Raw genomic sequence first — 15,009 nt, 5'->3', positions numbered from 1 at the left:
ATAATTTTTTTTTTAAATGCCACCATCACTGCTACCCAGGAAACACATAAGCTATAGAAAGCTTAAAAAAATACATTCTTATTTACTGCATTCAAATCACCTTTCCCAAGTCAAAAAGTGTCATCTCTTAAAATCCTGATATTTACAGCCATTCCTGCAAGTCTAGAAGAAGCCCAACACGAAATAAACTCTTACATCTACTGAACAACTAGTAAACTGCATAAAGGAAGGTTATCTAGGTTGTACATGTGATCACACTATGGAATTTTAGCTCCAGTGTGCCCTCAGGTTCATACTTCAGGATTTTTTTCCACCAGAGACAGGGTATTTTTGTCAAACCCTGTCCAGATGAGCCTGCTAACAGTATTTGATCTGTGGTCTGACAAGTGCTGACTGCAAAGAGTGTGGCATACTTACATGTAAACTGGGATGATAGGTCAGTACACCGTTGTCACACAACGTAACGTATTTCTTCTTCCACTCTTTATTCAATGACTTGCCACTTCGCTTTAGCAGCACACCCTGTTAGAGAGGAGGAAAGGGAAAAAGGCAGAGAAAGGAATTAAACATGATCTTTTGCAAATGCATAGCCATTCAAAGGCAAGGGCAGCAGAGACTTATAACATATTAACTAACATTCTAGTACTGTGTTTCCCTACAAGCTTCTCCATCTCTTCATTTTGTTTCTCCCTTCTCTTTCTGCCAAAATATATCGAATGGCAGGTACCAGCAGCCCCAGTAGTAGTAGAGTAGTAGCTCTTCAACGTGGTTTTCAATAAAGCAGGTTAGCCCAACAAAATATGGTCTGTGTCAACATTTGCTCTGTCCACTAGGGCTATCACGAGAAGCTTTTGTACTGAATTATACCTCCCTTGGAATTTATATTTTAATGGTGGCGCTCAGTCAGATTTATAGCCATAACAATAAACTCTAAGTTGAGCAAAGATCAAACACCTAGTACACTTGTGGGCACTATAAAATAAATGATAAATAATAAATTTCTGTCTGAATAGATTTTCCATGCAATTATGGATTCTAGTGTTTTTAGAGTGTGGCTCCTGGATTCCTTTATGTCAACTGCTATTTGTAGATTCTTCTGCTGTATCTGAGCTCAGCCGCAGCATGGGCATGGAAAGGCAGCAGTTAGCATTTGATTGTTTCTGCTTGAACACTCATTCTACTAATTTGTGCAGCTTTCTCTCCCTTTCCCAAGCAGTGGCACTGCACAGAAATTCTTCCAGTTACTTATAATCCTAGCAAGGAGAAGCACTACTAGCGCAGGTGACAGCAGGAGAGACCCTTACAAGGAAATAAAGCTAAAGCAGGTTGTGGGGGGAGATCTTGAGAGTGCAATCTTGAGTAATCCAGAGGGGAACATTGGAAGAAGATGGATGGAAGGATAACCTGGGAGTCATGGAGTAAGAGAGAGAGAGGGAAGAGGCCGAGGAAACTCGACAAAAAAGGTCTGTAAGGAAGTCCAGATGCAGACAAAACTAAATTGGAATTTATGAAAAACTGGAACATAGGAAAAATACAGAAGGAAGGGCAAGAAAACAAAACCATGAGAAAAAACTAAATATTTTTATGTACTTGATCTTTTTTAATTACTACCAACCTAACTCATGAAACATATGGTGTCATTTCATGTTCACTAAGGAAGTGGTCTCACCCTGTGGACATTTCCCCCCAACATTACACTATACATTGACTGGTTAGGGCGTTGAGAGACAGGAAACCAAGTTCACAGATGGAGTGATTTCATTAGACAAACAATTTTTAATACATATAATTAATTTCAATTAATCACTTGGTTCTCCCATTCCAGTTATGCCCATGCTGAAATATAGTTTACATCTATATTGGTAATTGTAACACTCAAAAGGAAAAGGACCAAAACACTGAACTTATACTAAACATGTAAGTGGAACTTGCAACTTTCAATAACTAGCACTAACAACTAAAAGGTCTTTCATCATGAGTTTAAAAAAACCTGAAACACTATGAAGATAGCCACTTTAATAAGGCATTTGATCTAAATACCTCTCAGTTGAATTTTAGTGTTTTACAAGTCATGATTTATATTTTCAAAATTCATTATCACAGTTAGATTGGCTGGAACTTCTGTGGCATTTCAGTCTATCCTGAACTAAATAAAAAGCTAAGCACATTGAAATGCACTAAGTGAATTCCCACAGTAGGCTAATCACGGTATGCCAACCAATGCTTTAGGAACAGTTTTGTCTAGGAAATTCTGATTAAAAACACAATTATAAGGCATCTCTTAATGAATGCTGCACAGTATAATTTGGCTGAGGAACACTTCTAGTTAAAGTGCTCTTACTCAGGCAAATATCAAACTTCTATCTTCGTACCCAAGTACCATCTTGGGGACCCACAGCTAGGCCTGGTCATTTTGTACTGAGAAGTATCTGCAAATTCAATATATCCTGTGGTGTCACAGGTGCTCAACAGCATGGATCAGTTCAAACCAAAATCAGGTTCTTATGTTTAAATAAAATTAAATAATGAAGGAATAGCATTCGATATTAGTACATGGAAAATACAGCAGGAAATAGAAAGTAAAAGGTATAATATTGCCAACTACTATGATACTGTATTTAGTACTTTTTTTTTAAATGAATAAACCTAAAGCAAGCTGGAATGCATGCTTACTTTTTTAGTTCAACAGCTTGCTTTATAAAATTATGTCATTTCAGACTGAGTCCCAATAATACAGGGGGACAAGGGTCAGTCCTGTGCCAATGCACAATTACAACTGCTCCATTGCTTCAGAAAACCGTTTCCCTCCCCCAAACACTGACAGACATAATCCTCAACTAAATCCCCCATGCCACAATCCAGATGGATTCATAATACTCCTTTAGCAACCATGGAGATGGTTCCACAGGGGAGTCCAGGGTCCTAACTGCCCTTTACTGGAGACACTCCTTAAATAAAGGCAACAGTGACCTTTCAGAATCCACATCGGCTATGAAAGACACTGTACCCAAAAGCACACTTTAAATGACTGAAATTAGGCACAAATGTGTTGTAGTAACTTTCTGATAGTTTGCGGGTCAGGTGTCTCTTTGTGTTGTTGGATGCAACTTCCCAGTGCTGGAGACCTCAAACTTGTAAAAATGGAACAGGGTTCTGAAAGTTCTTTTCATGGTTCTGCAAGTTTGAGGTTTATATGCCAATTACTGTCGTCTCATGTAAGAGAAGTTGTTTTCTGCTATTAAAAATAAAAGCTTGCATCTGCCTTTGACTTCTATGTTTGTCTATAAGAGGTGATACGTCATTTCACCTTTCCAGTCTTTTATTTGGCACCTAACTAAAACTGAATTCCCCTAAATGTAAGATTGCACTGTTATCACTGTGCTATATAAATAAAAAATTACTTTCCAAAAGCTATTCCCCAACTGGTGCTGATATGTTTTTTCTTCATACTCTTTAATGGGAATTAAACTGTAAAGCATCACACTGGTAATTTTTTCCTTTCCACTTTCTTCAAATTTTCAGTAAGTGGAAATGCAGTTTACACATTTTTGACTGCCACTCAGCTACAGGTAAAACATTTTACTACTTTGGAGGTGCCTGTTCAAGGCAATTATAAGCTCAATGAAGTGTAAGGTTGCTAATTTTGGTTGGATGTATTCCTGGAGGTTTCATCACATGAGAAACTTTAATTAAAGATTAATCTTTAATTCCTGGAGACTCCAGGACAATCCTGGAGGGCTGGCAATCCTAAAAGTTCGATGATATTAAAATGTCTAAAATGCACTTGGTTCTTGCATAAAGGAGGTTTTGCTACTATCCATGTAAGAGTTAGGAAGTTCCATTTCATGGATCTGGGTGAAGTCATGACTCTGACAATCAAAATGCAAGTTACACAGCTTCATATTTTTTAAAAAACAGGATCCCACTCTATTTTTATGTATGGTAGCGTTCTATTGAACATTATGTACATCCAACCTCCCTTGTGATGTGTCATAAACATACAGGTAAGGGTAGCATAAAATCCCTCCTTTACCTGTAAGGGGTTAAGAAGCTCAAATAACCTGGTTGGCACCTGACCAAAGGGACCAATAAGGAAAGAAGATACTTTTAAATCTGGGGGTGGGAGGAGGGAGGTTATGTTTGTGCTCTTTTTGTTTTTGTTCCCTTTGGAGAGAGAGAGAGACAGACAGACACACAGACACACACACACACACAGAGACAGACACCCAGCAGGTAACCCAGCTTCTACTGAAATGATACAGCTAAGATTACAGAAATTGTAAGTAACAGCAAGGAAATGCGTTAGAGTATCTTTTGTTTTAGCTTGTGAATTTTGCCTATGCTAAGAGGGAAGTTTATTCCTGTTTTTGTAACTTTGAAGTTGAGCCTAGAGGGGAATCCTCTGTGTTTTAAATCTTTTTATTACCCTGTAAAATTACCTTCCACCCTGATTTTACAGAGGTGCTTCTTTTACTTTTTTCTTTATAATAAAGTTCTTCTTTTAAGAACCTGATTGGTTTTTAGTGTCCTAAAAACCCAAGGGTCTGGTCCGTGCTCACTTTGTTAACCTACTGGTTGGTATATTATTCTCAAGCCTCCCCAGGAAAGGGAGTGATGGGGCCTGAGGGGATATTTTGGGGAAATAGGAACTCCAAGTGGTCCTTTTCCTGAATCTTTGTCTAAATCACTTGGTGGTGGCAGCAATACCATCCAAGGAAAGGATTTGTGCTCTGGGGAAGTTTTTAACCTAAGCCGGTGGAATATAAGCTTAGGGGGTCTTTCATGCGGGTCCCCACATCTGTACCTCAGAGTTCAGAGGGAACCCTAACATGATGTGATTTGTTTTTGTTGTTGTTTTAACTATTTGAGTTAACTGACTAAAGAAGTATTTATAGCTAGTGTCAGCCATTCACTCCATCAGTCCAAACATAAAATATTTCACAAGATATATTTGGCACTCAAAACACAGTAGAACAATTAATACTGCTTCATTTAAGGACAGAAAATGAACCTCCACCTCTACTCTGGATCAGAACATTCCCAAAGTCTGAGGTGGAACAGATCTGGGGTTCTAGTTCAGACTCATGCCTAGTACAGCGGTAATAACTTCAGAAGTAATTCATATCACCACATTATTTGCAGTATTCTCTTCATTAAGCATAGAGTGTCCAGGGTAAAATTACCCTCTGGCAAAGGCTAAATTGTAAAGATTTTAATAGTCAGTGTACACACAAAGTAAGTTAATTTCAACACAAGGTTATTAATATCCTCATGAAACACAGGATTCTCAACATTAAAAACACCAGTTGAAAATATGGAATTAAACATCACTTGTACGTAGCTGTAGTTAAGGGGACTTTGGTTTTACTGAAAGAAGGGCCTGCTCAATCTCCTGCCCCAACTTTTTCAGCCTGAGGGCCAGTGCTATGTACTATTTCTAAAAGATCAAGGGGCTGCAATCAATACTTTGGGCAAGATTCTCTTGTTTTTCCTGTTCTGATCTATTCACTTTGTTCAGGTGGTGCATAGGGAGTGGAAACAACCCATAATTCCCCAGTAAGGGATTGGCTCAGCAAATGCAGAGTCATCATAGGTGGCTCCTACACCTTCCTCCCTCAGTCCAGAGTGGAGAGATATGCAGGGGGCCAGGCGGGAGAGTGGCTGGAACACTGCTGATATACCTCCTTTGGAGATCAAAGTCAGGCAGCACAAGCTAAAGCAATTCCAAGGTTTCTTTAAAATCAACTCCCACCTTTTCATGTTCTGTGTGTGTGTGTGTGTATATATATATCTCCCCTTACTATATGTTCCATTCTATGCATCTGATGAAGTGGGCTGTAGCCCACGAAAGCTTATGCTCAAATAAATTTGTTAGTCTCTAAGGTGCCACAAGTACTCCTGTTCTTTTTGCGGATACAGACTAACATGGCTGCTACTCTGAAACCTTTAAAATCATGCTATATGAGAATCAGGGAACTGTTTTTCAGCTTCTCCTCCTTCTCTCCTCACCTAGGCTATCCCAGGTGGCTGAGAAGGGGAAGTCATCTTTTGCTAGCCATTCCCTTAGTTTCAGGCAGATCCTGTTTAGTTCCTGTGCTCTCCTGGGGCTCTCACAGCCAGGAGGGAAGCAGGCAATGGTGCAGCTAGAGCTTATTCTCTCCCCCTCTCCAGGCATACGTCCGTGGGGAAGGTACTCAGCTGCAGAAGGGAAGGGACACAGTAACTGCTCAGAATGCTCCTGAGGGTACGACTACTTCGGGATGAAAACCCACGGCTGGCCCAGCTCAGCTGACTCAAGCTGGCGGGGCTTAAACTCCACGGTTGAAAAATTGCCATGTAGATGTTTGGGCTTGGCCTGAAGCCCGAGCTCTGGGACTCTGCGAGGCTGGAGGGTCTCAGAGCTTGGGCTCCAGCCTGAGCCTGAACATCTACTCAGCAATGTTTAGCCCAAAACCTGCGAGCCCGAATCAGCGGACACAGGCCAGCTATGGGTTTTTTATCCCCATGTAGACATACCCTGAAACTGCAGGATCCCCTAACTCCACCCCGTGGTGCCAAAGCTGATTCAGATCCTTCTGGTTAAAAGTGACAGGGTGACGCTCAGGAAGCACATTTTCTATTCTTTAATACATACATACATAAAAATACACAGTTTCTTAACACAGTTGTCCTCAAGGGCCACAATTAGAATCTGGAGAGCCACAAATTGGACACCACTGTTGTAGCCCCTGTGCAAGTGCATGTTAGGCAGTAGACAGTGGAAGGAAGAGAGAGATTACATTACAGCCCCCCTGCATCATCTCCTCTAATGCAGTGTTTCTCAACGGCCGGTCCATGGCCTGGCGCCAGTCCCTGAGATCTCCCTGACCTCATTTTCCACATCAGAGCAAGACATAAAAATTTTATTTTCATTTCTTCCATACTCCTCAGATGCATAACAGAATTGGTTCCCCCTTGCAGAGAGGCAAAAAGGGGACTGGATGAATCACTTCAATTCGCTCTTTACTCTGAAATGTATAGAAACATCAGGCAGGAAAACAATGGGAAAAAATGGAAGGGAGGTTTTTAATTGTTGAATACAGGGGACATCAGCCCAGGAAATCAGAGACTATAAAGGGCAGGTAGGAAAGTGTATACAAACCTACTTCCTGCTCCACTAAGTTAAAAGCACTGTTCAAAATTAACATCATCTTGACCAAAAAGCAATTATATGCAGTCACCATTTTAACACAATGTTTAATTGAGCAAAAATGTAAACATATCTATTTTTCTAATGTAATAGAGCCACTCTGTCTGTGACAACCCTGCAGAATGGTCTTGAGAAATGTGCTGAGCCTAGGAGTTAAGAATAGCTAAAAAACACCATAAACTGGATTTAAAATATAGATACACTACACAAAGCAAGAAATAGACTTTGTTTTTAAAAAGTCCTTCAGCTCACTCCACTTTCAAGTGGTGCTTACCACTAAGATCTACTAGTGTACATGCAGTACATTATAAAGTCATGTTTTATCCTCAGGCCATTCAACTAAGGGACATACCCGATCTAAGTAAATAATAATTTCTAGCCCTCAAATCTCTCCAAGATATCACTTTTTGTTTATTAAAAAAGTCTGTTCCAAAAACTCTCATTGACCAGATAGTATCATTTCATCTGACAATTGATCCATGCACATACTTCAGTTTTGTACTTTCCTCTATCTCGACAATTTTAGCAGTACAATTAAGGCATGGATGACCCAAGCCTCAATACTTTCAGATTTTAACACCTACAATTTGCTCACCAACTATGAAAAGAATTTAACACTTCAAATTAAATTTTATCACCTTCCCCAAAAACTGTGGTGGATTTAATAGTGGGATACTTCGTATTTACAGTATTTAATACCAGATCATGTTTTGTGTGGTTTTAATGAGCTACAAGAAAAATGCTTTGATTTGAGTGCACACACTTCATTGCTTAGTTTTTGCTCAAGGAACTTTCTCATCATGCAAAAAACAGAGGAACTGTCTGTCTGTATTGCAATCTCTTTATTAGTAATGTGTATTCTGCATCTAGTCCCAGGAGGTCATTGCAAGCCAAAAGCAATGTTAAGTGTACAAGCTTTAAATAACTTACAAAGTTAATGTAATGAATGTAAGTGTTATCTGAAATCTATCACTCAGTGGCTTGCTGTAGCCCCAAGCTATGATAAAACACTGCTCATAAATTTATATTAAAACTCTGTTCAATAGCAATTATTTACCAACAAAGATTTATTGATTGCATTTGCTGTTAGAGATCGGGGCCCTAACTGTGCCAATCAGTTGGTGGTGTTGAGCTTCAAGGCATCAAGAGATGCTACAGACAACTGTCAGGTTTGGCATCCTGATCATTATGGCAATACGAGGAACAGTTAATGACAAGACTCCCGTGTGGGATCGATTGCACATAAGGTGGTGGGCTGAAACTCTAGGGACTAGTATGTATTCTAAAAGCCAGCTCAGTTTGAATATCTAGTTAACAATTAAATCTAGAAACTACGAATCCTTTGCCTTGGGCAACAATCCTTACCTGCTTAAGCAGCTTTAAATGAAAGTGAATGAAGAAACCACCATGAATTTGTTTAAGGTTAATGTGTGTTCTGGGTTCTACATAGTGGGGCTGTATGTACTATACACAAGGCTGTGTAAATAACTCTCCATTTCCTACATTTTTTCATTCTTACACAATAAAACCATTTAAACAATTTTTTGTTGAAAAAGCTACGGATGTTTAATATTGCCTTTGTGTCCCTATTTTACAGGAACTTATAAACTGTTGCTTTTGGTTATGGAGGCAGGCAGAGGAGAGTTATGGGACTCCGTGAGGCTTACAGATGCCAAAATTAATACATGAGCAAAAATACACCTCAATTTTTTGTTACTCCTTAAAACAAAGGTTCTAGTCTTACTACACTTTTCAACTGATCTTTGATGCACTGCTTTTTTTTTTTTTTTTTTTTTAAGTGAAGAGGACTTTCAGAAAGATTTGATTTTTCTTACAACGGTGAGCTAAAATCAAGGAGTGAAATCCTGGCCGGACTGAAGTCAGTGGCAAAGCTCCCATTGACTTCAGTGGAGCCAGAATTTCACCCAAGGTGTCCATCTTGAGAAGAAAATATTTGTATATATTTGTTTCTATTCTCCTTCTGTTGTTTTGACAGACTGAAACATGTCATCTTTCACTTAATCATAAATTGCATAAATCCTTAATTTCCCACAGAGCTCTCCAGTTCGTCAGTAGCTATTGTAATTAGCAGCTAACAGTGCTAAGTATTTCCCATGGCCATGTAATCTGCATACTATTTACAAGGAAAACCACACTTTTTTTTAAAAAAAAGTCCTGAGTCAATTTTCACAGACAAGTTCACAAACATCTGTTGTATGTGAATTTTGGTCAATAAAGCATCCGCTTCCTTCCAAATCCATTAGTGTTGTAAATAATCTGACAAACCCTGCAGTTCCCACAATAGATCACATAAGATGGCCTGTGAAGTCTTGTGATCTCTTATATTAACTGTACTGCAACTGTCTGTTTTGTCCAACTCAGCAAGAGAAAATGTCTTAACCTGTAATTCTTGCTCTCAGAAATGCTAATGATAATAGATCTCCAATTCTCCCCATGCTTCCAGCGTGTGACTGGTGACAACTACAGTTCTATAAATATTAAACCATCTCACCAGCAAGCAGCATGCGCATGTGTGCCTGCTAAGGTGATGGTAGTGGCCCCTGCTACCTCTAAGCATCAGTTCATCTGAGGAAAAAGGTGAAAAAATGTTCAAAATGTATTCCTAACTTTGAGGGTAAAGAAAAGTGTGTGTGTGGACATCTATCATTGCAACATACCTGCTATGTACAACTACAGGTAAGAGTCTTTCTATTCTACAGAATTTAAGTATAATGAAATCTCTGTTCCTAGAAACTGACTGTAGTATTAGTCTGCATCTTGGAGCACTATCCAGGAAGCAAAAGAAGTTAACACAGCAGGGAAACAGTAAAAAAAAAAAAAAACAAGCTTCAAAGTAACAGAATGGTGTCATCGCCAGTGCCAACATAATTAATAAAAAACAGAGCGGTAAGATAACAAAGAAAAATGACCTATAGCACAATCCTTGGCTAAATAAATATACCTAGAGAATGGGAAAGTTGGGGCATTCGTAACTCAGAAGTTCCATAACACTGCTAACATACACTTAGTTGTACTGCTGCAGCTGTGGAGCTGTAAGGTCTCCTCTGTAGCCGCTCTATGCCAGCGGGAGAGAAAGCTCTCCAGACGGCATAATTAAACCACCCCCAACATAGTGCTGTCCACAGTGGCACTTTTGTTGGTAAAGCTTTTGTCGGTCAGGGGTGTGGTTTTTTGCCAGGAATCAATGTTTCCACTGAAAATACCCAAATAAATAAATAAATAAATAAAAAAAAATAAAAATAAAAATTAATGGAGATATCCCATCTCCTAGAACTGGAAGGGACCTTGAAAGGTCATCAAGTCCAGCCCCCTGCTTTCTCTAGCAGGACCAAGTACTGATTTTGCCCCAGATCCCTAAGTAGCCGCCTGAAGGATTGAACTCACAACCCTTGGTTTAGCAGGCCAATGCTCAAACCACTGAGCTATCCCTCCTAAGCTCGGAGAAACAACATGGTTCACTGGAAGTTTGATCAAATTTGAAAAAACAACATTAAGCTCCAAAGGATTCATAATAGTGTTTTTTTTTAAATGCATTAAGACCCCAGAGACTGTGATGATTAGGGGTCTGAACAGGAGCTGGTCTACCTACACCATGTCATGAAAAGATCACCCCTAGGAATGAAGTATGGAGTTCACACCATGTTAATACCCTACCTCACAAGACATCCCATTTAAAAAGTGATAGATCCTTGGTTCCAGCCAAGGGCAAGCTACACTCAAGTACAGGACTCAAGGAGGGCAGCAGATACACCATCTTTCCATCACTTTTGATCCCAGGATTGGCTCCTGGAGTAACTTAGAGCAGCTGCCACCAGTTGGTAATGGGTCAATAGTGGGCCATCAAGCAGCATGGGATTGTGTGATCATCAGGTCCCACAGCCACATCACCTCTTGCTCCCAGATGTTCCTTCCATTAGCAGGACCACAACAAATAAGTAGGAGCTGGCTATGCCATTCTATGCTACCCAAGGATTCCCTAATGAAAGGACAGTGACTGAGGATTAAGATCTGACCTAAACCCTGGCCAATAATGAGTAACAAGGTTCATGGAACATTCTTCTCTTGGGGAGGACCTTTGCTACCAGAAAGGATGGTGAAAAAGTGTATGAGAGTGTATCTACCACCATGGGCTACGTATGTTTTGTGCATGTGAACTCAGAAAAATGATATCTTTCTGTTCAGATATATGCCAAACAGATCAATCTTAGGTGTTTTCCACATGAGAAAGATTTGCTACCTATCCCTTCCAATATTGGTAGCACATATGAGGACCTGTTACTGACCAGGTGAGCACAGCTGTGACCGTGTTTTCTTTTCCTGCCAAGTCAGTAACAAGCAGCAACATTTTGTGAGACACTGCCCAGTTCCACCTCTGCAGGGCTTTCTGTCACAGGAAGAAAGTCTTTTGCTACTTGTTAGTGGATAAGATAGCCTTATTGTCCACTTGAATTACAGCCATCTTTTTGGATAACAGGCCTCTGACAGACTGAAGTGTACATAGCTGCTGCCCCCACCCCTCTGAAGAAACCAAGTCCCTTGAAAGCCAAACCACTGTGACTGAGCTCCCTATCCCAGGGTGGATGCATCCGTAGTTATAGTTCAGAGCAGAATAAATTCGGAAGCCTCATTAGATTGTAAGTAGCCTCTGGATTTTGACCAGGCCACTGCATCTAACAGGGAGTCTGTCACCCAGATCCAGTGTAAGATTATGTGTTGCTCCCCAAACAGAGAATAGAGCAAAAAGGTGGATGCATCAGCAGGTGGATGCACATTGTCTTTATGTGCATGGAAGCACACATCAGGTCCAAAAAGCATAGGGAGTAGCCTTTCTCTAGCAGAGGTAGAATTTCTCCCATACATATCATTTTGAACTTAATTCTAGTTACCACTAGTTGAAAGCTGTGAGATCTAGGCCTGAAATTCTGATGATCAGGAATTACCAAGAGTACAAATATTTTCCTCGTCTGGTGACATGGGATGAAGGACACTACACGCCAAGCAAGACTGGCTTTTTCTGCAGAATGTCTACCTAATATTGCTGTATTTCAGAGACTTTTCAAGACACCTGTGCCTGAGTTGATTCGGTTAATCCAAGATAGATATCTTACAATCTCCTTTCCATAGGGAGATCACACAGGGCTGATAGATGCAGGCTACAGCTTGGAGTTTCAAGCCCTTGAAGCATAATGTAAGTACTGAGCACCCTTGAAACTGAACCTAGAAGTTTGAATTCTCTCATGGTGATGCCGTCTTGTCTCATCTACAAAAGGAAATGGTGTAAGGTTCGCTTACTGACCTTCATGTTGAACACAGACAATTCTCAATATAAGAATCTCTGCCTACTGGAATCCTGGTACTTGAAATCATGCTGAATTGTGGGACTTGCTAGTTTTACCTCTAGTCATAGTCATCTCTACTAAACTATAGGAGGGAGAGTGACAAAAAATCATTGTATGGGGAACCAAAAGAGGTGGGTTGGTATCAGATGTGCAACAATATCCTCTTCAGCTGGCTGAGAGGATGCTTCCTTATTTTTAAGGCAAAAAGGCTTCTATGCAACAGCAGATTAAGGCAACTCCTCTACTGTCGGCAGTGAAATAGGAACTGATGGCTAAAGGCAGTAGGTACTGCTGTAACTCCACTATAGGTGCACACAATGCTCTGGTGAGGTGATAGTAACAGTTTTATAACCCTAAAACTATAGGAATTACCACCAGCCACATGCTGGTAGTACAGTGGGCAATGCACGGTATAATAATAATGACTGTACCTTCTGAAGGAAGTGGAAATACTATAATTTTTGTGAGAGCTCTTAATCACTCCTGTGATGACAGCATTATGATAAATGAGTACCCATCTAGTACACTATCCTTGCTCATCATTACTTTTACTATTGAAAGCTTTGTATCAATAGCATATTATATTCTGATGCAGTTATTACCTGTGATTTCTGTTTTAGTTACATTCATTTTTAAATTTTACTCGTTTTTAAAAAGGAACCATGCATCCCTTGATATGAATAGCCATTAACTAGTCTAGTCCAGGCATGTCACCAAGCAAGTCAACATTTTTATTTTGCCTTACTGTATACAGAGCTCTGTTGTCTTTCACCGTTTATTCCCATTTATCCTGCATTGTAGAAATCACAGCCTTTAATAATCAAAAGTTGATTAACCCTTTGGCATTGGCAGTTGTGGTTTCCTTGAGACCACTGTGAGTGCTCATGCAAAATGCAGTGCAATACAAATCATTAACTTAGTGTTGGGGAAACCAGAGGGCTGATACCAAGGGATCTAAGTCAGAAGTACAGAAGCCAGCAGCTATCAGCGCTGTTTGAACAATACTTCTTGCTGTGGCCACTGTATCATGCACGGTCTTCGAACTATATTGGACAAATGATGTTGCCCCAGTACAAACAAAACATCAATGAAACAGTTGTAAACTAAACAAACATTGCGAACTGACAGCATACACAAATATTACAATGTTACATACTGAATATAGGAATGGCCCTACCATGACATAACAGCTGCAAAGTAAGCTGTGCAGTCAAGACAACAGATCAATTTTTCTTCAAGAGATAAAGGCAATAAGGAAAAAATCAGAAGTGACCATTATGCAGACACCTCAACAGCAAGGTGGGCACTACAGCTACTGTAACTCCATTCCCTGCTCCATGAAATTCTCTTTATTGTATTTGTATAAAGAGAGGTATATAGGGAAGGGAGTAGGTTGATGGAAGGAAGCCCTGTCAGGCTCAAAAACATATTTTAACTTTCCATCCTGATCTAAAGTGTTTCCATAGAAACATTAGGAGGATCACTTAACAGAGACTTTTGGGGGGGGGGGGTAGACATGTTTGGTACCATACCCCTCCCCCGGACAGCCTATTATTTCACAAATGGATACTTTTTGCTGCTTGGTCTGTGCAAGCTTCGATGAAGGGGGGGGGGGGGGGGAAGAAAAAGAATACTGGATCTTTAACCAGTTCCCTTGTGGCCCCCTCCTTTTTCTGTTGGTAATATTTCTGTCATTCTGCCAGGGTGTATGGTACAAGGGTTACACTTTAATTGAGCTGTCAGCATCTCCAACAATCCTATAAAACTCCGATTATGCACGGCAGGGTTAGTGACACACTTGTTATTGTGGATGCCCTATTTGCTAAACCCAAACCCTCCCCTCACAGGTCACATAACCCAAGCGACCTTCCTGTCATTAGCTGCGTCTATTCCTACCTCACTGCTGTGAAAATCACACAAGCGAAGGCTTCAAAGCCCTTGCCAGGACTGAATTCGACCAGGAGCTAATCACCCACAAATCCAGCTCAAATGGCAATAATTGGCTAAACTGCTCACCTCTCCAGAGCTCAGCAGTAATTTGGGATAATAAAGAAAAGAATTATTCAGCTAACTGCCCTGAAATGTATGCTTTGTGACCGACACACTTCACATTTTAATAATGATGGACACAAAATCCAATTTAATACAGCATCTACTGAATAACAAAACCAGGAACATTGATGGAGAAAAGGAAGATTTTTTAAAAATTGTGGTCCATATTATTGTGAAGAAAGGGTTCACACTTCATGTTGTGAAGTTTTGGGACCAAAAAGGTCTCCATGAGCAACCCTCAGAAACTCTGAACTATGAGGAGATTTTTTTAAATAAAAGAAGTGTTCCATGTTAAAAAATCATTTAATTGAGCCGCTGTATATTTGGCCCTTAATTCTTTGCAAGAGGATAGGGAGAAAGGGTGTGTGTGTGTGTGTGTGTGTGTGTGTGTGTGTGTGTGTGTGTGTG

The 15,009-nt window shown here is 40.1% G+C and overlaps 1 protein-coding gene across 6 annotated transcripts in view; it reads right to left on the bottom strand.

Annotated features, from left to right (window-relative positions):
- LOC112104177 (arf-GAP with GTPase, ANK repeat and PH domain-containing protein 1) overlaps positions 1-15,009 on the bottom strand; it is a 645,071-nt gene that overhangs the window by 221,164 nt on the left and 408,898 nt on the right. For all 6 annotated transcript variants that reach the window (XM_024196351.3, XM_024196345.3, XM_024196347.3 and 3 more), the window contains one exon: positions 418-522. In XM_024196351.3, the coding sequence (XP_024052119.1) occupies positions 418-522 (105 nt within the window). The remainder of the gene's footprint in view (positions 1-417; positions 523-15,009) is intronic.

This window comes from Terrapene carolina, unplaced genomic scaffold (assembly GCF_002925995.2).
Source record: "Terrapene carolina triunguis isolate 2854851 unplaced genomic scaffold, T_m_triunguis-2.0 Scaffold174, whole genome shotgun sequence".
NCBI lineage: Eukaryota > Metazoa > Chordata > Testudines > Emydidae > Terrapene > Terrapene triunguis.
The sequence above is the reverse complement of the archived record's forward strand: the minus strand, read 5'-3'. Positions and strand labels throughout refer to the sequence as shown.